This window comes from Budorcas taxicolor, chromosome 22 (genome assembly GCF_023091745.1).
Source record: "Budorcas taxicolor isolate Tak-1 chromosome 22, Takin1.1, whole genome shotgun sequence".
NCBI classification, from domain to species: domain Eukaryota; kingdom Metazoa; phylum Chordata; class Mammalia; order Artiodactyla; family Bovidae; genus Budorcas; species Budorcas taxicolor.
Genome location: NC_068931.1, coordinates 41,878,775 through 41,902,100, shown reverse-complemented (window position 1 = coordinate 41,902,100; position 23,326 = coordinate 41,878,775). Strand labels below are relative to the sequence as shown.

The 23,326-nt window shown below is 49.2% G+C and overlaps 1 protein-coding gene across 2 annotated transcripts in view; it reads right to left on the bottom strand.

Annotated features, from left to right (window-relative positions):
- Positions 1-23,326, bottom strand: part of MTCL1 (microtubule crosslinking factor 1) — a 112,455-nt gene that overhangs the window by 14,710 nt on the left and 74,419 nt on the right. For both annotated transcript variants that reach the window (XM_052660298.1, XM_052660299.1), the window contains exons 7-10: positions 15,033-15,263; positions 13,764-13,949; positions 4,368-4,535; positions 255-509 (exon numbers count right to left, since the gene is read on the bottom strand). In XM_052660298.1, the coding sequence (XP_052516258.1) occupies positions 255-509; positions 4,368-4,535; positions 13,764-13,949; positions 15,033-15,263 (840 nt within the window). The remainder of the gene's footprint in view (positions 1-254; positions 510-4,367; positions 4,536-13,763; positions 13,950-15,032; positions 15,264-23,326) is intronic.

Below are 23,326 nucleotides of genomic sequence, written 5' to 3'. Positions count from 1 at the left end.
CCTTGAAAAGTTATCCCCACCCCCAACCAGACACATTGAGTAAAGTTACCCACTGAGTTTGCATGAAAAGACCTGTGTCGTAGGAGGGCTGACCCTAGGTCTCCAACCTGGAGCCCCTAGGATTTCTTCCTCTTCCTCTGGAAGCCCCTAGACCAGCCTGATATGGTAGAGACTCCCGAGCTATTTCAGTTTCCCCCCTTGAGTTCTCTGGTTTCCAGGCCGGGCATCCCTGTTCCTCCTAGGGGCACCCTCACCTGTTCAATTCTCCACAGCAGCTCCTTCTCCTGCTGCCCCCACTCCTGGCGCTCCCGGTCCAGGCGGTCGAGAAGCTCCACCTTCTCCCGGTTCCAGTTCTTCTCACTGTGGTGGATCTGCCAGCGCAGGTCCATGACCAGCCTGTGACTGTCTGCCAGCAGCTTCTGCTGCACCTCCCTCTCCTTCCTGAATGCCCCTTTGCTGTCAGTGCAGGAGCCTGGGTCTCCCAAGCTCTTCTCATTTTTTGCTTCCAGCTGTCAAGGATAAGACATGGGAACTTAGTCTCTGACAGTCTCACATTATTAGGTGAAGAAAACCTCAGCACATTCATGTATTATCCCTGGAATCGTGTTTAAATCAAGATCTGACCAAGCTTACAGAGGAAATAATTTTCGTCTTTGAAGTCCTAATCACGAACATCTGACAGAGTCATACAGAGGTGAATAAGAGAATCCACCCAGCTTCCCACAGTCCACTCCTCAATCCCCTTGCAGACTCCGAGTTACCATGTCTCCTGCCTGTTCTGCTGTACAGCTCCTTGAAGGCAGGCACATGTCTATCCCTACATCCTTCAGCCCTCTGTGGAACCTGGTAATAGGGCAGCGATGGAACCTAGCAATCTATAATAAACACACATCGAGCACCCAGGAGGTTGAAGACCATAAACAAACAAGCAAAAGAACTGTCTAGATACCACATGCACACTGCTGAAAATAGAGGAAACCTTGGAGGCAGACAGAAAAACCACCCATGGAGGCACAAAGATGGGAATGACAGCAGACTTCTTGGAAACTGCAAGTCAGGGGACAATGGAGTAACACTGAAAGGGCTGGAGGGGGGACATGTTGACCTCACCAGCATTCTGTACTCAGCAACGTCTTTCAAAAATACAGGGGGAAAAAGGTTTCTCAACAAATGGAAACTTAAAATTACTGTCAGCAGACTGGCATTTCAAGAAATGACAGAGGAAGTTTTCGGGCAGATGGAATGATATACCAGCAAACGCTTTTGATCTACACAAAAAATGAACACTGGAAATGACTGGAAATCCTAAATAAATGCAAATATAACTCACTTTCTATTTTTAATTGCTTTAAAATACTGAGTGTCTAAGGTAAAAACAGTTGCAGCATATTGTGTGTTTACAGAATGTGTAGAAGTAAACTGACAACAGTGCAAAGGACAGGAGGAGGGAACTGGGGGTATACTGTTGTTGGTGAATGTGATAAACTTCAGTGCAAGATTCATGAACACAAATATATACCCTTTTTCCTGTTCTAGATAAGCAGATCCCTGAAGGCTATCCATGGCCCCATGTTAATCTATTCAATTCTAATGGTTTCTAATCTGTTCTCTACCTCTATACCAGAATAGGTACTTCTTTAAAATGCAGGTCAAAATGCTTTACTGCCATGATGAAATTAGGATCAGTGTCTTGATTCTTTGAAGATTCTTCTTTCCACTCATACATGGTGAGGTGCAGCTGCTCGGGTGTGCCATCCTCCTGTCTTCATGATGTCCCTTTCTCTCCTTTTCCATGTAGCCATTGCTGTTCATCTTCCAAGATTCAGTCTAAGCAGGACTTTGACAAACAACCCTGCCCTGAGCCTGCAGACTGAGGTGTGTGCCCTGCACACTCCCATTCCTGGGAGCCTGTGTACAGGTCTGGCAGGGCACTTAATCACTGTTACTAACTTTGGCCCTTGTCTGCTCTCCAGCTGTACTTAGAACCCCCTAAGGATCTGTCTTTTCTGTTGGGGGATCCCTGGCAAAGCAAGCTCTGACTTAGGAGTCAGTTGAAGGAATTAGATTTGGGGATTGACACAACTTGGCCTCCACTGAGAGAAAATATTTCCCTCTGGATAGAATTCAGCTGTTTTGCATTTAAGTAGAAATGGGCAAAGATGGCACTATTATAAATGTACTAGCATCAGCCCACATTCATTGTCCCCTAGGCCACAAATGTTTGAGAAACTTTATAAACAGTTTGGGGGCAGAAGATGAAATCTTTACGTATTACCACTTGGCTTCTAGGTTTGAAGTTCTAGCTTTACTACTTGGTGTTCAGTGATTATCCCTGAGGCTTTATTTGTAGCAGATGTGTGGGTGGATACCAGGTTCCTCTAAAACAAAGATGAAATGTTTTGAAGCTGGCTCACTTCAAAGATTATATGCCTCCTCTTTTTAGCTATGCTTACATTTCTGAAAATATTTAGCTGTTTCCCCCATAAACATATTTAGCTGTTTCCCCCATAAACATATTTCTAAAGTAAGCTTAAAGGCAGCTCATCAGAACGTCCTTACTCATTTCTCTTCCACTGCTGGCTCTTCCGGCTGTGAACTAAGATAAACAGAGTATCTAGTAAGAAGCTCCTACCAGGCAGTCGGCAGGATTCATAACTGGGTCAGCGGCTGCATCCTTGCCCAGCCTGGCCGGGAGCTCTGGTCTGGCTGTGCTTTGCCACTGCCCCTGCAGAGGCAGCCGTACCTTGGCCCCTCCAGAGCCTGGTACTTCTGCCCCTGTGGGCCAGGTGGCAGTGCAGGGGAACCTGTGGGCACTGTGGAAGCTGTCGTCTTCTGACAGGACAAGCCCTCTCAGCTTTTATCAAGACTATTTAGAAGATGTCTTCTTTCCAGGCAAGTTTTTTTTTTTTTCTCATGATGTGGCCAACTGAAAGAAAATCTTGATTACAATCTGCCCAGAAGAGAGATTATCTGAGATGGCACACCATGATGGGGGGTGGGGGGTGGGAAGACACCCAGAGAAGCAGTCTGAGCAAGCAGATACTACGCAGGAAGTGACCACTTTCAAAGGTTTCCAGGAAAAAGCACACAGAAAAGAGCATTTCTGGTGCAGCCTGATCTTAATGACCAGGGGTGTGGTCTTAAGTCTCTGAAACCCTGTGCTCCGCTGTGCTCTCGTCTCCACTCTCAGTGAAGCCTCTGCAATCTGAGACAACATGCTTCCTCCGGGCCTTCACTTCTCCCGTGTGAATAAGGACAGCACGGCTCATCAGACTTCTAGGGCACGTGTAGTGGGAGGTCTACAAGGTATTCCCAGCACTGGGAGAAATCTAACGGAAAGCATTAATTTGCTTTTTTTAGAGATAACAAAACCACAATCTGCCTTTCCTTTGCTTCTGAGTGATGGCTGTGTACTGATCACCATTTCATGCTGGTCAGGCTTTGGTGGCACTAAGGACATCCTTGCTCCTTTCTCCCTACCAACACTCGCTATTTCTAGTCTTTCTGATAAGAGCCACTGCAACAGCTGTGAGGTGACAGCTTATTGTGGTTTTGATTTGCATTTCCCTGAGGATTAATAACAGCATTTTTTCATGTACCTGTTACCTGAAGGAAAAGAAAACACTCATGCGAAAAGACACCTGCACCCCCATGCTCCCAGCAGCACCATTTACAGAAGCAACGTAAATGTTCATGGATGAATGAATGGATAAAGAAGATGTACATATATACAATGGGGTACTCCTTGGTCATGAAAAAACAAAATCATGCCATTTGTACAACACTGGGTGGAGCTCAAGGGTATTATGCTAATTGAAATCAGGAGACAGATAAATATTGTGTGATCAGAAGTAGATGTGGAATCTATAAGTAAACAGATGAAACCAAGCTCACAGATAACACTGAAATGGCAACCCACTCCAGTATTCTTGCCTGGAGAATCCCAGGGATGGAGGAGCCTGGTGGGCTGCCATCTGTGGGGTCGCACAGAGTCGGACACGACTGAAGCAACTTAGCAGCAGCAGCAGCAGCAGATAACACTGAACAGATTAGGAGCTGCCAGGGGGAAGTGAATAGGGAATGGGTGGACTCTTCTGCTTTTAGTTTAAATAAACTGGATAATAATAAAAAAGAGACAACCTTGTTTTACACAGAATGGGGAAACACACTGCTTTTGAAACACTGCTGGGTGGGGGCCTGTTTCACACCTTGGGGGAGAGAAGAAGAGGGAAGAATGGCATCGCAGGGAGGCGGGGGAATTCCCAGGTGCCTGAGGCCATTGCTGTGGGTTTCTCCTCACCCCCCCTTTCCCAGCCAGGCCCTGGGATCCAGACCCTCCCCGCGGTGGGAGAGGAGGCCGGCCATACCTGCTCCAGGCGGCATGTGAGCGCGGCCCACTCCATATCCCAGGCGGCCTTGTCGCCCGCATATTGCTGCTGCAGCCGCTGACGTGCGCGCGCGTCCTCCCGCAGCTCCGCGCGCAACTCCTCGAGCAGCGCCTTGAGGGCGCAGAACAGCGGCTGGGTCTCCGCCACCTGTGGGGACAACGAGGGCAGCTCTGCATCTCACGAGAGTGAGGACAGGGGCCTGGCCAGCAGGGGAGGGGGGGCTGGTATGGGGCTATGGTGGGAATCTGCACAGTTAGGGGGAGAGTGGGTCCCCTGGCTGCTCGAGGGCCACTGGGCCGATGCTGCTAAGGGCTCCTTGGATGAGGAGGCTGGTACCACGGACACCTGGAGCAGAGATGGGAAGAAGCTGAGGGAGGCCAGGGGAACCGAGCCAGAGCTGCCAGGATGCTCTGCATGACTTCAGACCTCACAGCTCTGGTTGACAAGAGTAACGAGATAAACTCACCTCTGTGTGCTGCCACTTGAATGCCAGCTGTTGAACCAGAAGGGAATTAATAAAGAGCTCGTGTGTCTCCTCAACATGGTGGTTAGTCCCCAACTTGTAGTTACTAAGAGGTCATATATGTGAAAAGCAGAGTCATGGGGTGGGGGTGACTTTTAGGTCTAACAGTTAAAACCAAAAGTAAAGGCTTAACATGTCGGTGAAGGCTTCCTTGTCCTCCCTCAAAATACAGTCACTGCCCAGAATCTCTTTTCTGCTCACTAATGGCAGGAATAACTACCGCAACTACTTGTTTATCCTGTGCCTCCCCTGTCCCCCCACATCCAAGTCGTCAAAGGCTGACCACCTGCCACATTTCTGGTGCTCAGCTCATGGAAGCATGCAAACAGGTCTGGTAATGAAGAATGGATGATTACTAACCTGCTCTACCTAACTTAAAAGATTTTGTATTTTCCAATAATACCTATCTAGTTCTATGAACACACATTTCAAAACCATGATTGCTATCTCGGTACGCTTCAGCAGCAGCATTGTATCAGAAGGTTTGTCCAAATGAATTAATACACCCTGAATCAATGGTGGATAATAAAAGCCGTATTAGCCCATCTCTAGAAACCAGACAGAGAACACCTAAAGCCCGTTGCTAGCTCCCTGAATGGTCTCAAGGCAATCCTCTTTGGTATATTTATGAGACAGGAGGACTTAAAAGCTCTCTCAGTCCTGCTGGAGGCACGCTGTCTGTACCTTGGGAAGACAGAGCCCCTCATGCTCAGAAGAATCCCCCCTCCTTGGTAAACCTCTGGTCCCAGGGCAGCGAGCCTGGGATCTGCATGCCCAGCAGCCCTGTCTCTTCCATCAGCTCGAGAGGCAATCATGCTTCTGAAACCATCTAGTCAATCGATGAAACACACATGTACATATGCAAAAATGGTTAGCCATGCTTGGGAAGAATTTATGATACTCTGGATATATGTTTGGATGTTAGAAAAGAGAAATTCCTTAACATGAAGTTTATCACGGAAAACACCATAGTTTTCTCCATAATTTATATGAAAAATTTTAGTATTAGATACAGTAGACTTTTGCTCAGGTGAAAAGGTCTGTTAGCATTTATTGCTCCTTGATTTTCCTCACCATGAAAACCAATTTTCACTTTTAACTGAGTACAATTCAGTTAACATTTGCAAAATTGGCAAATAGAAAACCTTCTAAAAATCCTGTATATCCTTTCCAACCTTCAGGATATAATAAGTAAATTACCACTGTTCTCAACGAGATATTCATAAAATGTGTGAAACTGTAATCAATGCAGAAGTTTCTTGAACTCTACACCAAAAGTATTTAAAGGTTTAAGTATGAGTGAGTGAGGTGTTAACAACAGTCTTTTCACAAATATACATCTTCCTAAGTCTAGAATTTGTTTGCTAAAAAATTATGTTTATCTTATGGTAGATTTTTCATCACTGGATTTTAGATTTTTAAAAAATTACTACTTTTCAAGGCAAGCTATTTTAAACAAAATCACAGTAATAATTATCTAAACTTTGGAGCAGTTGTCTCTGTTTCATTGAAGAAAAAGCAGAAAAACCACATAATAAATCACATGTGATCAATACTTTCTGATGAACCGCAAGTCATGTATGTGGTCAGCTTTGGGGTTCTTCTCTAACAGCGCTGACAACATCAGGACCAGAATTTTGTGCTCCTTGAAAGCAGGGTTCACATGACTGTCCTTTTGCAGACTGAAATTTTGCTTCTGCTGGAAGTAAGTACTTTTTGGCATTAATAGGTATCAGATTAAATAAAGTCAAGCCTTAATCTTTTCATGCACATTTGGGCCAGAGCAATCAACATAATGTCCTCTTATACCAATATTCTATTTAATCATCATGGGATAAGCTCAAACTTGCTTTGGGGTGAAGGTGGCCAAAAGAGCCCAGAGAATTGATGCTATTGGTGCCTGTTACCATAGTCACCATAGTCACTGGGCACAGCATGTGGCCTGGCACGCAGCCAACCTAGTTCTGCCACTGGAGAACAGCAGCAAGAACTGTGTCCAAGAGAAAACTTCTGAAGACCCAGAATGAGCCATAGATAGACACTGATCCTTCCAACTGACTCTTATACACACAGAAACCCAGTGATGGTAACTAACACTAGTAGTTTCCAGTGGGCCAGGGGTGTGATGATCCTTCACCTACAGGACAGTGCTTGCATCTCACATCGAGCCTGAGTGCACACTGGCACATGCCCTTACCACAGGGGAGGACCCGCAGCAACGGGGAACCTGTCTGGCCACGAGGAAGGGTGGAGCCTGACTGCAATCCAGGTCTGCCTGTGCTACCCAAGACTGGACAAGCCTGCCAGCATGTGTGGATTCTGGCAGCATAACCCTGCCCAAGCCTTAAAGATAGCTAATCCAGGGCTTCCCTAGGGGTCTAGTAGTTACGAATCTGCCCGCCAATACAGGAGACCTGGGTTTGATGCCTGGTTCCGGGAAGGTGTCACAGGCCGCAGAACATTTAAGTCCATGTGCCATGACTACTGAGCCTGTGCTCTAGAGCCTGTGAACTGCAGCTACGGAGCCTGAGTGCTACCACTACTGAAGCCCGCATGCCTAGAGCCTGTGCTTCACATGAGCAGCCACTGCAATGAGAAGCCCAAGCAACCACAACTAGAGAGCAGCCCCTCCTTGCTGCAACGAAGATCCAGCACAGGCAAAAATAAACGAACGAACAAAGATGGCTAATCTCTGTGAAGCAAATTCCATTCCCCACATCAAGGGGAATAACAGTAGCCCTCCTGAAAGAACACCTAGAAGTTACTCTTCTCACTTCTCCCACTGGTGGCCGTTTGCTGGGCTATATTTTTGGTAGAAAGACCCAAATCAAGTCAAGGATGGAATCAAGACTAGGTCTTCAGGTGAAAGTCTTCTTAGATACAGAGGTTTCAGAACCTTCTGTGCCAGGTGCTGAGCTCTACAACCTTTTAGCTTATATATCTGGTAAGTATACAAAAAGTGAAATTGCTCAGTCGTGTACAACTCTTTGTGATCCCATTGACTGTAGCCTATCAGGCTCCTCCCTCCATGGCATTTTCCAGGCAAGAGTACTGGAGTGGGTTGCCATTTCCTTCTCCAGGGGATCAAACCCAGGTCTTCTGCATTGCAGGCAGACACCCTACCCTCTGAGCCACCAGGGAAGCCCTTCTGGTAAGTATGGGCAATTGTAATTAAAAAGGCAAACTTCCCAATTTCTTTCAGTTCAGTTGCTCAGTCGTGTCCGACTTTGTGACCCCATGAATCACAGCACACCAGGCCTCCCTGTCCATCACCAACTCCCGGAGTTCATCCAAACTCATGTCCATTGAGTCGGTGATGCCATCCAGCTATCTCATCCTCTGTTGTCCCCTTCTCCTCCTGCCCCCAATCCCGCCCAGCATCAGAGTCTTTTCCAGTGAGTCAACTCTTGGCATGAGGTGGCCAAAGTACTGGAGTTTCAGCTTCAGCATCAGTCCTTCCAATGAACACCCAGGACTGATGATCTTTAGGACGGAGTGGCTGGATCTCCTTGAAGTCCAAGGGACTCTTCTTCGAGAGTCTTCTCCAACACCACAGTTCCAAAGCATCAATTCTTCGGTGCTCAGCTTTCTTCACAGTCCAACTCTCACATCCATACATGACCACTGGAAAAACCATAGCCTTGACTAGACAGACCTTTGTTGGCAAAGTAATATCTCTGCTTTTGAATATGCTATCTAGGTTGGTCATAACTTTCAAGGAGTAAGCATCTTTTAATTTCATGGCTGCAGTCACCATCTGCAGTGATTTTGGAGCCCGAAAAGATAAAGTCTGACACTGTGTCCCCATCTATTTCCCATGAAGTGATGGGACCAGATGCCATGATCTTAGTTTTCTGAATGTTGAGCTTTAAGCCAACTTTTCCACTCTCCTCTTTCACTTTCATCAAGAGGCTTATTGGTCTTCTTACAAAGAAGCAGGATAGAATGTTTCCACAATTTCCTTCTCAATTCTAAGGGCATTTCAGCCCTTTCAACCTCAACCCCCCAGATGGCATCAGGAGTCTGTGCTATAAAGTGTTAAAATAATAGGTTCAAGTTTGGGCTTTGGCCAGTAGGACTGTTACCCAATTATAAGTGAAAGTCACTCAGTTGTGTCTGACTCTTTGTGACCCCAGAGACTATACAGTCCATGGAATTCTCTAGGCCAGACTGGAGTGGGTAGCCTTTTCCTTTTCCAGGGAATCTTCCCAACCCAGGGGTTGAACCCAGGTGTCTTGCATTGCAGGCGGATTCTTTACCAGCTGAGCCACAAGGGAAGCCCAAGAATACTGGAGTGGGTAGCCTGTCCCTTCTCCAGCAGATCTTCCTGATCCAGAAATCAAACCAGGGTCTCCTGCATTACAGGCAGATTCTTTACCAACTGAGCTATCAGGGAAGCCCTATCCAACTATAGGACACATGTTAGTAGAAATTGAAAAGAAGTTTATAGATAGGTAGCAGACCAGTTGGTGAGGTAACACCAGCTGCTTTACAGATTCACTTTTGCTTAAGATTTCTAAGACATGCACATAAGTAATTCTGTGAAAGAGCTATACTTAACATCAACCACTTTGCTGCATCAGAGCCACTGACTTTGGAGATGGGTGTGATCTAAAATTGGAACAGAGGTACTGATCTGCTGCTATGGGCTGACCCACAAAAAGTCAATCACAAAATAGAGGTGCTGGCCTCTGCCTTATCCTCACTTAGGCAGAGTCCTGCAATGCTGTGGTTGGCTGCCCTGACCACCCCTCACCCACTTCCACATACACACCCATGCATAGTTCCTATTTGATACATATAACAAGGGGAGCCTCTTGCAGGTTCAATAAAAGTAACTCCTTCACCAGCAGGGGCGCCAAGTCATCCTTTACTGAGATTATGTATCTGTGTGTGCTTGGTCTCTCAGTCACATCCAACTGCAACCCTGCAGAGACTGTAGCCCACCAGGCTCCTCTGTCCATGGGACTCTCCAGGCAGGAATACTGGCGTGGATAGCCATTTCCTACTTCAGGGGATCTTCCTGACCCAGGGGTTGAACCTGCATCTCTTCCGTCTCCTGAACTGGCAGGCAGAGTCTTTACCACTGCGCCACCTAGGAAGCCCCTACAACATTTTAATCCAGCAACGTTTCAACAAATGAGCCATTTGTCATTCTTACCTTCATTATTATATACAGATTAAAGATTCTTTTCTAAAACCATTATCCCCACAGATAAAGGAGAATGAGTCATTAAAGACTGGCTGTGAAAATGTAATCTCTGACGGAAGCTTGCAGAAATGACGGACTCGTCTGTGGCCAGAACTCACGTGTCCACTGGCTGCAAATACACTGGGTGACCTGGACCAGGCGGACTCCATGCCTGCAGGTCTCCCATCATTTTCACTGAAGGCCTCAGAAGAGTAAAGGTGGGTGTGTGAGAGGACAAATGGACACAGATTGAACAAGGTATAGACCCAGAACTGTTGCCAAAGGCTTCAAAGAAACCAGGGCAGGTGTGATGGAAGTCAAGTGGCCAGATGGGAAGAATGAACTGATTACTGGCAAGCTCATTAAGCGTATCAGAGCTTGTGCCACAACACTCGGAAAGGGGTGGCACAGGCTACCTGCCAGCCACAGGTAGGTCGGGGAGGTGGGGCTGGGGCTGAGAGTATTTCCTCAGGAACCTTTTGTTACTTGTGACTTTCCATGCCCTGAACACGTGCTACTTTCACAGTAACAGGAACAAAAATAAAGAGCAAAAATGAAGTGCTTCCTGATCATAAACTCTGGTCTGGTTACCTCCGCAGAGTTGCATGTCTCTTAGGTGAGGCTATAAAGTTGCAGAGTCTGAAGGATGAATCTGGTGCAACATACGAAAGTGAAACATAAAAGCTATCAGGGCTCAAGAGGAGTGCCTTCTTACTTAAACTATAACAGCAGATGTGTGGAAGTGCTGTTTCTGGAAGTTTCTGTATCTTGGGCAGAGTAGAAAGAACGGGCTGCCAGCGAGTAGGCTACTGGGCACCAGGTGAGTGCAGGCCCAGGAGGCCCTGGAGCCAAAGGCATTCTGTCTACAGGGAAAGGCTGGCTTTGAGCTGGGGGGCCTCTGAGTCCCAGGTCAGTGACAAAGGCCCAGGGAGCAGATGCCCCCCAGTCCTCAGGCTGGATCCTGAGGAGGGCCCTCAGAGACCAGTGGCAGTTGAAGACTTGAAGATCTGAACACAAAACATGGTAAAGGATCTGCCTGCAATGCAACAGGTTCGATCCCTGGGTCACGAAGATCCCCTGGAGAAGGACATGGCAACCCACGCCAGTATTTTTGCCTGGAGAATTCCATGGACTGAGGAGCCGGCAGGCTATAGTCCATGGAGCTGCAGAGTCGGACACAACTGGGAGACCAGACACCTCGACTTCCCGCAATTGCGTTAGATTGCCCTCTCCACACTTAGACGCTTTACCGAAGAGTATTATGTCACATCCCTGAATGAAAAAGTAACTTTTCTTTTCATGACTTGATCCAATTCTGGGAAGACTGGCTGTTGGAACCCCAGGGTCATACTTCTGGCACTATTAGCCACCCTGTGTTTAAAAATCTGATTTCAGGAGTTACTACTAACTATCAAAGGCATACTTGGCTGTAGTAGTGCTGGCCTCAGAAGCTCAACGCAGTCGCAGGCATCTTGGTGCTTGTCCCCAGCCTGGGACCCTGCAGAAGGCTGGGCGAACTCAATGTGCTCACTGCCTCCAGGACAGGTGGGTCCCTGCTGCCTTGTCAGTCTGTGGGGAATGTTCGCAGAGCCAAACATTTTCCAATCCGATGGTTCTTAATGAAGTATTTCCAACACTGACTTGATACATGCAATTTTTTTTTAACCTCCTTTGACATGATAAATGTTGCCATCCACCCTGTTCAGCTGTGAGACTGTTCACTGTGACACAAGGCAAGGCCTGGGAAATTCTGTCCCCTGCTAATTGATCTTTGGGAAAGAAGTCAGGCCACATTTCCCACTCTGCTTATCGCCTTGGGAGGCCCCTGGACTTTCTGAGGCGGGTGCGGCTTGAGGGGCCACTCCCTGTGACACGTGCCCAGCTCCCGCGTCCAGGCTGCCTGGCTGGTACAGGATGGACAGACCTCCCTCCCGAGAAGTGCACTGCTGGGCGCCAGCTGTCGCTTACAGTAGAGCTCGTTAATCTTGTGTCCTCAGATGGACGGCCTCGTGCACTGGACTGCCATGGGCAGACGGGCCCATTAAAGGCAGATCTGATTCTGCCCACGTGGATGCCACCCCCATTAGTCCATCTGCATGCCTCTGTACAAAGTAGGGACACAGCGGTCCACTTCCACTTCAAGCGGAAATGCTGAGACATGAATGATGGAAGGAGGCAGCAGCAAAGATGATGTTGAGACGCACAGAATGGGAGGTTCCAGCTGAGTGACTTTCCGTTGGTCTCCGTCTCACAGGGAAAATCTTCCATGACTATTGTTTGGGAAACCAGCTGTGTTACATTTTCCCCTTTTCCCAAAGCATTTGGATGTGCACGTGGGAAACACCCTACACGTACCCTCAGAGGCAGAGGGTCTGTGGCTAAGCAGCCAATGAGGAATTCTGTGAGAGTCACAGATATACCATGGGACTGCTTAACAGCACCGCTTTTAAAAACCAATAAAACTGGTCGATTTTCGGGGATGTTCTGCAAAGGAGCATTTTATTTTCTAACTAGATCTTTGCTGGAAAACTCATTCCATGAGCTAAAAAATCTCCCCCATGGCCTCATGACAAACTTCCTAATAATGGTAATTAAAAGTTCCTTTGAAAATATAACTTCTTGAGTCCTGTTATTCTGGGAGAATGAAGGGTGAAGGTATGCATAGAAATCAGGACTTCAACTGTGAAAATCTGAGTTGTACACAGAAAGAAGGTGGGGAAAGGGAGAACGCTCCCCCAGGCGTGAGCTAGGGAGGTGTCACTTTCCTCATCTGACCTGAGCCCATGCTCTGCTGCTGTCCTAACCATCCTAACCCCCCCGCCCCAACACACACACACATGCTTTGGGCAGAGGGAAAGGCTGCAGCTGTGGAGTGCAGTGTGCAGGGAGGGCCCAAACTGGCTGTGATGGGGTGGCTGCAGCTGCGCCCGGGGTCACCCTACCCTGCGCATCCCCCCAGATCCAGGCTCTCTCTGCCAGACCTTCAAAGAAGCAACATGAGGTCAGGAGAGTCTCAGGCCAGGAAGCCTGGGAGCGAAAAAGTTTTAGCCTCGCAGGCAGGATCCTGGCACTCCAAACCCATCACAGCTTCTGTTTTGCAGAAAAGCACAACCAGTCTGGGGCACCCAGAGCATCTCTCGGCTTATCCAGCAGGGGCCTGTTTGCTTATAAAAATAAACGGGGCTTTTGGCAACACTGATAGTTACTTAAGGTTCTACACGGAAACCTCACCTCTCTTTACACACACTTTCATTTTTGCTTCAAGTGTCATCCAATATTTGTATTGGGGACATTAAGTTTCGTGTGGCTTAAAAACAACCTGAAACACTTCATACACATTTGGAGATAAAAAGACAAACAAGCAAGCTTGCTTTTCCTCCTGCGTTATGTTGCCCGCCAGCAAACAACACCAAAGCCCTACATGGCCGTGATGAGGGCACCATCTCCTTGGAAGAGTCGTCACCCTCTATATAAGACACGAGCCACCTTACCCCGTACTGAGGCACATTCACTGGCCTTGAGGGGACTCAATCGACGTGCCCTTACTATGTCCTCATTTACGTGAACAAGCCAAGCAGACCAGAGCTCTCTGCCCCTGGGAACACCAGTGTGTGACCAGATGATGGGGCAGGGGGAATGAGGGGCTGAGCCCAGCACCCACCTGCCTGTACAGCTGCCCCCCGTCCGTGGGCTGCAGCCGCAACCCGTGGCCACCCGTCTGCGGAGAGTGCTCGCCCAGGGAAAAGCCACAGCCTGGCCCGTCGTCATCTCGGTCTGGACTATCCGCCTTTGTGTCCCCCTGGACGCCAAGCTCCCCGAGCCTGGGGAAGGTCTCTGGAAGCTCGCTCTGAAATGGCAGGAGGGGACAATCACAGCCAAATTCTTCTACCCTCAGCCTGAGTTTTAATGTCTGAGGTTCATCACCCACTTCAGGGGTTATCACAACTTCACTTCTCAGCCGTCTCTCCCTAAGAGGCTCGTAGTGACCACTTCACTTAATTGGCCACTTTCTCCATCTAAACCTCACATAGAGGGTGCCCAGTTTATTAGAGGAGATTAGAAATATTACTATTTATAAATCATTCCTGTGCTCAGTTACAGTGAAAGGAGGAGGGCCTCCAAATTAGTGATCAATAGAGAACTTGACAACTACTTCCAGGTTTTGCTTAACGATGGTTTTCTAGGTCATGGCTATCTTGAAGCAGGTTGAATTCGTTTTTGAAGAAGTTCTCCACCCTGAGGCAAGAGCATCATTGTATCTCCCCATTCCCAGGATGTCTTAAAACTGCACACACTGCTGAGGAGAGTGGGAGCAGCAGGTCTTTGGGGGCCAAGAGGAACCAACCACCACGGGGCCCTGGAACAGCTGACGAGGCAGCCAGAGCAGCAGACACCAGCAGCTCCAGCCCCGTGCTCGCCGGAGAGCATGGCCAGAGAGGAGCCTGCAGAGCTGGAGGCCACTCTGTCTTAATCAATAGCCATCAATCAGAGGGCAAATAGCTCTGGTTCTGCCATGAACCTGGCAATTGAGGCCTAAGTAGGTATATGCCTCATATACCGATTTCAGAGGCTGTGAGAAAGCTCCTGCTGGAGCTCACAGAGACCGCGTTAGAGCCAGGTTTGCAAACCATCACTGTGGAATGAACCAGTGAAGGACTTTTGGGTGATAACAAATTCATCCATCAGCAAAAAGACATGGCAGCAAAAAGCATGGGTGCAGCAGGGGGTTACAGACCAGCGTGCTCTTCAAATGAGCTCCCTGGGCAGCACGGGACAACCCTACTGCCTTTGCTCTGCCTGGACTGGGCTTGAAAAAAAAACCTGAGATAGTCAGAACATGACTGTGTGCGGAGCGGGGTGGGTAGGCGGACAGCAGGGCCTGGGGATCAAGAACAAACCCCATACAAAGGAACTCCCGGGGCCGAGCTACCTCCATGAAGTCCTCCGCGTCGTCCTCCGCCTGCCTCCCTTGGCGCCAGTGCTTGAGCAGCCACCTGAGCTTGACGTAGAAGAGGAAGATGTTCTGCTTCAGGGAGCGCAGCTCCTGCTGCATCAGGTGCCTCTCGTCGCCCCAGGCGCGCTCGTGCAGCGAGGCCTGCAGGGCCAGGCCGTTTGCCTCCCGGTCGCGCCGTCGCAGGGCGCAGCGGTGTTCCTCCTCCGCCTTGGACGAAGAAGAGAGGCGCCGTGACGGGCGGCTGTCCCCACCTGCCACCCAACTGAGCCTCTGCCCAGCGGCCATTCCGCCTGGGATGGGAAACTCAGAAACCTTCCCCCACCTGCAACTCCCTGCACTTAGTAAACTCCTCTAGAGGCTCACTCTTCACAAAACCCCAAGCGCTTCCTTACTCAGAGGAGAATGCCCCCTTCAAGGGGAGGGGTCGGCATCATTTCTCATCGTGGAGTTTCTCCTGCGGTTTTTTGATGTTCCTTAGACCCCTTCAGGAGCACTGTCTCTTGGAGGCAGGGCTGACAGCTGACCCAGGGGCAGACCCTGTTTGCACTCCGGGGCTGGTACCTTGTGCCTTGGCACATTGCAGGTGTCCAGGTGGAGTAAGTGGGAGTCGTTCCCCCTTGACTCGCTGAGCCCTAGGGTTCCCACAGACCCCAACAGAAAGATGATAAGCTAGTACTCAACTGCACATGGGGTGCAGATAAAGGCACAGGAATAGCATTCATGGTGGCTAAAGTGATAGATAAGCTGAAAGTCTTTTGCTCCACTGACCAGAAAAGGTCAGAATGCTAGTCTTGCTATTACCCTAACATCCCCTCTTGTGTCAAAAACCAACAGGTGGGTTTGGTTTTGTTTCCTAAAAGTACTAAGTTGGGTGCTGACACCCAGATGACACCTGAAGCTATCCCAGATAACATGAAAAACAGGCATTTCACTCATACGATTAGCAGCCCTGAATCCCAGCACTGGCTTTCTCCCCTGTGGACATGGAGCTAGACAGGAGGGGGGTGGCTGGGCTGCTGGAAGCCCAGTGTCTGCAATTTATTTTTGTGTTATCTCAGGCCATTGACTGACCCTGGTGAGGTTTCAGCTGCCGAATGCAACTGATCCCTGCTGTTTGTGCCCAGTGCCAGGCGGGTGCCCCTGAGGTGCCCCAGGACTGGCTCCTGGAGGCACAGCCCTGGGAGGGTCTATTCTTTTAGTTTATTTTTTGATCTATTACCTCTCAGAAACATCCCTTCCTGACTGGCTCGCTCTGCTCCCTCTTCCTCCAAGGCCCTTGCCGCCTTCTCCTGTTCCAGGATCCCATGCACTTCCCAAGTCTCTGAGTCGTGTCCCTGGCTCTCGGGGAGGTGAGGAGACCCTTTCCCTTCCCCTTTGAACAAGCCTGGATGGCTGCTCAGTGCCTCCAGCCGAGGCTGGGAGAGTCTTCACCCCACAGCCCTTTATCCTGAATCCAGTACTAGAAACACCAGGACCCTGTGGTTCTGCTGACAGCATCTCCAGGAATAAACTCACTTTCCAACATGATTTTTGGTGCAATGCTAAACACACACACACACCCACCCACCCACCCACACACACACACACACACACACACCTAAATTCTCTAGGGATTAACCTTCAGGTGATATGAAATTACTTTTCTTTGGTGATAATGGGCTTCCCTCATAGCTCAGTTGGTAAAGAATCCGCCTGCAGTGCAGGAGACCCTGGTTCGATTCCTGGGTTGGGAAGATCCCCTGGAGAAGGGATGGCTACCCACTCCAGTATTCTTGTGCTTCCCTTATGGCTCAGCTGGTAAAGAATCCGCCTGCAATGCGGGAGACCTGGGTTCGATCCTTGGGTTGGGAAGATCCTCTGGAGAAAGGAAAGGCTACCCACTCCAGTATTCTGGCCTGGAGAATTCCAAAGAGTTGGACACGACTGAGCGACTTTCACTTCACTCACTTGGTGATAATATGTGAAACTTGACCTATAAATATAACTTTAAAAAAGGGGACACATCTAGTGGCACCTGGCTTGGCTCTCCCGGAGCTTCATGGCAGAAGGCGCTCCCTTCATCAGTTTTTAACCCATTTAGATGAGCAGAACCACAGACAATGTGAGGCTTAGGCGGCATGCACATTCCTTGCCAGAGTAAGTACATACAGATACCTTACTGTACATAGGACATGCATTTGAAACACCATGGTGCCATCTCAAGATCATCTGGTTTTTGTTTTTAAAGATAACAGATGTCTTCCAGGAACAAACACAAAAAGGTCTGAGCAGCAGTCACAGCCATTCGAGCCTGGGTTTGCGTCTCGGGTGTGTCAGGGGTGGCAGGTACCTTGGAGGCCTGGGGACAGTGATCCCAGGTCTTGGGAACTCTGGGGAGGCACTTAGTGGATGAGGAATTTGAGCCAGGACCAGGTTACTCTAAAATGGCTAAAAGAGCTCATAAGGCCACAGCCCAATTAGTGGCAGCTTTTTCTAATACAACGGGTGAACTGTCGATGTATCTAGCAGAAAATTGACCTGATATTGATGAAATGTACCAATCTGCAGACACTGGACATCATGGACACACTTTCATGTCCAGTGGCCTGGAAGGCCCTTTACTGGTTCTGGCTGTAGGCAAGCTTGTCTGTTGCGTTAGTTCCTCAGTCGTGTCTGACTCTCTGCAACCCCATGGACTGCAGTCCTCCAGGCTCCTCTGTCCATGGGGATTCTCCAGGCAAGAATACTGGAGTGGGTTGCCACTCCCTTCTCCGGGGGATCTTCCCGAACCAGGGATCAAACCCACGTCTCCTGAGACCACATACTGACCAACGTCAGGATGGAAAAGCGTGCTTTCCAGCAGGAAGGTAGACAGTGATCTTTGTGAGACACCCCGAGGTGGGCAGCTTGACTGGGTGCCCTTATCCATGTGCCCTACAGCCCCAAGCCCAGGCTGCCCAGTTGGTACATGAGACTGAGTCCCTATAAAGCACCACCCATCCTCTCTCTCTCGGGACCCTGTGAACAGAGAAGGTGGTGCTGGACCCAGGTCATATTTACCTTCCCGATAGTGTCTGTCAATCTCTCTGCCTCTTTCTGATGTAGTCTGACTACCTGCGCAAGCTGACCCTGAAGCTCCTTTATCGAGGCACTCTGTTTGGGGGAGCCCCCGAACTGATCAGTGGGACAAAGGAAGGGGTTTAGTGGATACACTCTGTTTGGGGGAGCCCCCGAGCTGATCAGTGGGACAAAGGAAGGGGTTTAGTGGATACAGTCTGTTTGGGGGAGCCCCCGAGCTCACCAGTGGGACAAAGGAAGGGGTTTAGTGGATATGCTCTGTTCGGGGAAGCCCCCGAGCTGACTGGTGGGACAAAGGAAGGGGTTTAGTGGATACAATCTGTTCGGGGGAGCCCCCGAGCTGACCAGTGGGACAAAGGAAGGGGTTTAGTGGATACAGTCTGTTTGGGGAAGCCCCCGAGCTGACTGGTGGGACAAAGGAAGGGGTTTAGTGGATGGATACGCTCTGTTCGGGGAAGCCCCCAGGCTGACCAGTGGGACAAAGGAAGGGGTTTAGTGGCAGTGAGAACTTGGCCCAAGCTGAAGACCCAGGACAGACCCGTGCATGAGGCAGGGGCACACAGAGTGACAAGACACCCGCAGGTGCAGAGAGCGACTCTCGGCAGCTCCCCCAGAGCTGGCAGCTGGGTTGGTGAGCGGTGCCATCACCTGGGCTTCAGCCACCACAGCGCCACAAACCAGGCCAAGGGGAGGCAGTCACACACGAGGCGGCTTCTAGACAACTTTCTAGAAGCTGCGGGCATCAGAGCTGGCGATGCTGACGGTCATGCATGACTGCCTCACATACAGCTTTCTGCACTCACTGCCCAAGTCCATGAGTGTCTCCCTCAGTTGCATAATTAATGAGTTCATACTTTTTTGTTAAGAGTTTTTCCTGCGCCGCTGGGAGGCCCCTCTTTTTTCCCCAGAGTCCCCCCCAGGATGCTTAGGGCGAGTGGCCTGGGGCTCTTTCACTGAACAGACGCCAGTGCCTCGGAGGAGCTGCACAAGGTCTGCCTGCTACATTTTACATTAAAATACCTACAGGAATCTTCAATAAAACCGTTATTGGTAAAATCCATCTTTTATGCCTTTATGTCCAAATGGCAATAACAGAGGCCAAGCTCCTTTATGACATGTTTTTTAGAGATGGAAACACTGTCCAATTAAAAATCCTAGGCACCATTAACAGTGAAGCATGATGTGCTGCCCACAGGTCCAGTGGTTAAGAATCCACCTTTGCAATGCAGGGGACACGGGTTCGATCCCTGGTCCGAGAAGATCCCACATGCCACAGGGCATCTAGGCCTGTGTGCCATAACTACTGAGGCCCGAGCGCCCTAGAACTTGTACTCTGCAACAGGAGGCACAGCGAAGAGAAGCCTGAGCACCCCAACAAGAGAGTAGCTGCCGCTGACAACTAAAGAAGAGCCTGTGCACAGCGACGAAGACCCGGCACAGCCAAAAATAAAAGTGAGCAGACATTAAAAGAAATAAAGCTCTGTGGACAAGTAATCGCTCTTAGGTAGGATGCTGCCACTCTAGTGTTAGAAAAACCAAAATACAAACAGGCGATGGCAGAAACTGCCATCCAGAATCACTCCACCACCGCCACACAACCGCCGCACATGCTCATACACGTCACATACGTGTGACAAGGGTTTTACACAACACAGAGATTCCCTCCAAAAATACATACTTCCCCCTCATCACCGAGGTGCCGAAACCATCCTCTGCCCACTCACCTAAGATTCTGATTAGTCACCAAACACATTCACCTCGTCCTATGCAGTCGGTTTACGTTCAGCTGACGCCTTCCCTGGTGGTCCCCATGCCATGGACACGTGTTCATCTCGACACCAGGACCACCTCCCTGTGTTATCACTGGGGAATCCACACTCCAGCCTTCCTCTACATGGCGTGTGCCATGACTACACTGCTCATTTCCTGGACATCTTCAGAGAAAGTAGTGCATAAATTACCTTCCACACTAAAGACAACTTCGCTATCTCAATACACAAACAGAAACCAAATCAAACCAAAAATTCAAAAATCTTTTCACGTGGTTACTTACTAGATAACAACAATGCTACTCATTCACCAGGACTCCATTCTGCCTCCCTCCCTGTGACCTCATCTCCCATGACTTCTAATTTGTTCAGGCCAGTTCTGCTACAGCTTCTTTCCAAAGCGGTTTATCGGGTCAGCACCTGTGCCCGCGTACTTGGCATATAAAGCCCACATCCTTTCATCGAGCCTGGTATGTCACAGCTGAGGCCGAAGAGCACTCTCGTTGATGAAAGCACAGGAGGAGGGGCTCAGGAGAAGGACTCAGGGATTTCTGACCCAGAAACTCAATCCTCTGGGCACAGGCTCGGTCTCATATTTACGTGTAATCTGACCGGTGCCTGTGCTCCTCCTTCAGCACTATTTTTAAGGCGCCCGGCACATTCCAAACCACATATTCCGTATCCTGCTTTCTTAACAGATGGAATCTCTCAGCAGACTTGCTGGGAGCCTCAGGGAGCAAAGCCCGGGAAGACGCCTATGCCACATGGGAATCTTGCTGGCAGCCACCGAGAGGAACAGGCAACCAGAGTATTGGCCCTTGTGAAGTCTGCTCGCTTTGTTCTCCTCTGAGCGGTTAACTTTTCTGTAGCTGCATTAGCAGGCTCGTGGGTGCTGGCAGGTTAGGACTTTGGTTCTCTCTGGCTGCGGCAGCTCAGAGGGGCTGGGCGTGGATATGGACACATCGTGCCCCCCAGAGCTCAGCATGTGTGGCCCGAAGGGCGGGCCCCCCATCACACAGACCTGTGATCTGCTAACACGCTACCGAGTAAGAAGGCAGTTATTTTCTTTTTCGCCTTGTTGTGACTGCTGCTGCTGGTACTACTAGCAGTAGTTAAACCTACTACTAAGATTCGATGTCTACCCAAATCTTCCCAAATAAGCACTTAACTTCTGTCCCCTTTCCCCAAACATGAAACTCTACAAGGTAAAAAACATAGAAGGCACTTCACAAATGAGACTTGAGGAATCTTCTAAACTTCAGCTTCAATTCAGAAAGTTGTTTCTTCTTCGAAGCCACCAATCTAAGGTGGCTTCTGCAACCCCTCCACTAGCACCTCCACAGAGCCAAGGGCTGAAGGAAATCCACATGTGTTGAAGAGTAGTCAGTGTTTGCAGACAAACCAAGGTCATGTCAAGGGCAATGGAAGAGGAAGTCCAGACACTCTTAGCAAAGGGGAGTAAGAGGATGAGATTAGCGGATGCCAACTAGAATACACAGGATGGATCCACAAGAAGGTCATACTGTATAGTTCAATATCCTGTAATAAAGCTTCACGGAAAAGACTATGAAAAAGAATGTATATATGTGTGTAACTGAGTCACTCTGCCGTACAGCAGAAATTAACACAACGTTGTAAATCACGTATATGTCAATTTAAAAACAAAAAACCTGCTAGCGGTACACCTTGCCTCAGTCTCAGCCCCATTCTAGATGACAATGTCTGTGCTGTCTGCCTTCCCCCAGTTGCATGGTGCTCCATGGCACCCGTGCCCTGTGCCCTGAGTCTGTAACCCAGAGTCACTTCTCTGGCCGGCTGCCCTGCTACTGTGTGTACTGTTTCCAGCAGAGCCTCATGGGAAAGCAAGTGTTGGCAATGAATTCAGCAAAGTCTTCACTAAAGGGTTCTGCTCCCTACAACTGTCCACTGTACGATCCTTTAACCCAATGTCACATTCAAAGGCCAAGCTGAGCAGCCTGTCAGGGTGGCATCCATGCCAGGGACACACACAGCCACTCCATGGAGAACCAGACCCTACGTGGGATCAACATGGGGCTCCTCTCATCATGAAAGGAAAAACTATGGAGCTGTCAGAGGGGCCAGAAACCAGAGGGGTGTCATCTTTTAGAAAGTATTTTAAAATTGTGTCTGCATACATGAGTTTTCTCTCCTGTGTGAAATGCCTTGGTGAATAAAAAGTCAGAATAAAGTGTGTCTAACTCCTGAGTAAATCAGTTTCCCCTTCTAGGAAATGATGCTCCTGGACCTTGCCTTTTACCGAGTTGTTTTTTATTTTTTTACTGTCTCTTTAGAAGGTATAATTAAAGGAAACCAGACAGATGCTTGAAAGAAGAAACATTCCATGGCAAGATAGTTGGCGTAAGGATTAGTCACCCGAGTGATCTGTGTTTGGAAATGCTCCCCAAGGAGATGGAGCGCCTGTTGGAATGTCCAGGCCTGGGGGGAGTGGTCAGTGGGGACCAGTCCCTGCTAAATAGGTAGCACTCCTCACGGGAGGGGCGGAGGTGGGGAGAGGACAGGCCAGGCCCAAGGAGGCAGTTCCGACGTAGCTCTACCACCAGTCAGCTGGGGTGGGGGAGAATTTGCTGACACTGCCTCGTGCTTTCTTCCCACTTGTAGAATGAGGGGTTCTGTCTGGAGATCCCTTCTGAGCCGTATTGTTCGGTGACCCAAAGTCATGGCATAGCACTATCTAACTTGGCTACTCGCCCTTTTACGAAGGTTTATTTTCCCACAACACTGTTTCAGCTAAGCGTCTTCCTCTCTCTAGATTCTCTGTGGCTTCTGAAGCTGTGCAGAGCATATGTGCCCGGGAGAGTGGGGGGCAGACTTGTTGCTCCTGGGGAACCAGCAGGGCCTGGGGGTGCAGGGGAGGGAGTCCTCTGACTTCACCACAGTGAACTGGACACACTTAGTAGACAGGACACCCCAGACGGTGTATAGAGGGAGGAGGGCACTGGGCCACCCAGCAAAAGGGCCTCTGGGGGCAGAGAAGACTGGCAATGTGGCCCGGCCTCTGGCCATGGGTTTTCGTGCCAAAGTAACTGGTGTGCAGGACAGGACGCAGACAGGCTGGTTTTAGCCTTACACATGCTGTCATTTGATGTGGTCTGATTGGCTAGTTTTTGCCCATTTTTACTATATATTGACAGTTATAAAATCACACCAGAACAAACAGAAAATTGGTACCAGCTACTAGAGCCGTGACACCCCTTCCTGCCAGGCGGTCTTCAACAGCAAGACATATTCCTTCTGGTTCTTGATTACTATCTATACTTCATGTCACACAGCACCTAGCACTCGTAGGGGACTTTCTCACCTGATTCTGAGAAGTGAGCTTCTGTTTGCTTCCAAAAGCAAACACCCTGACCTTTCCTAATGCAGAACATGCAGCTGTAACCCTGCAGCAACTTCCTCAACAGG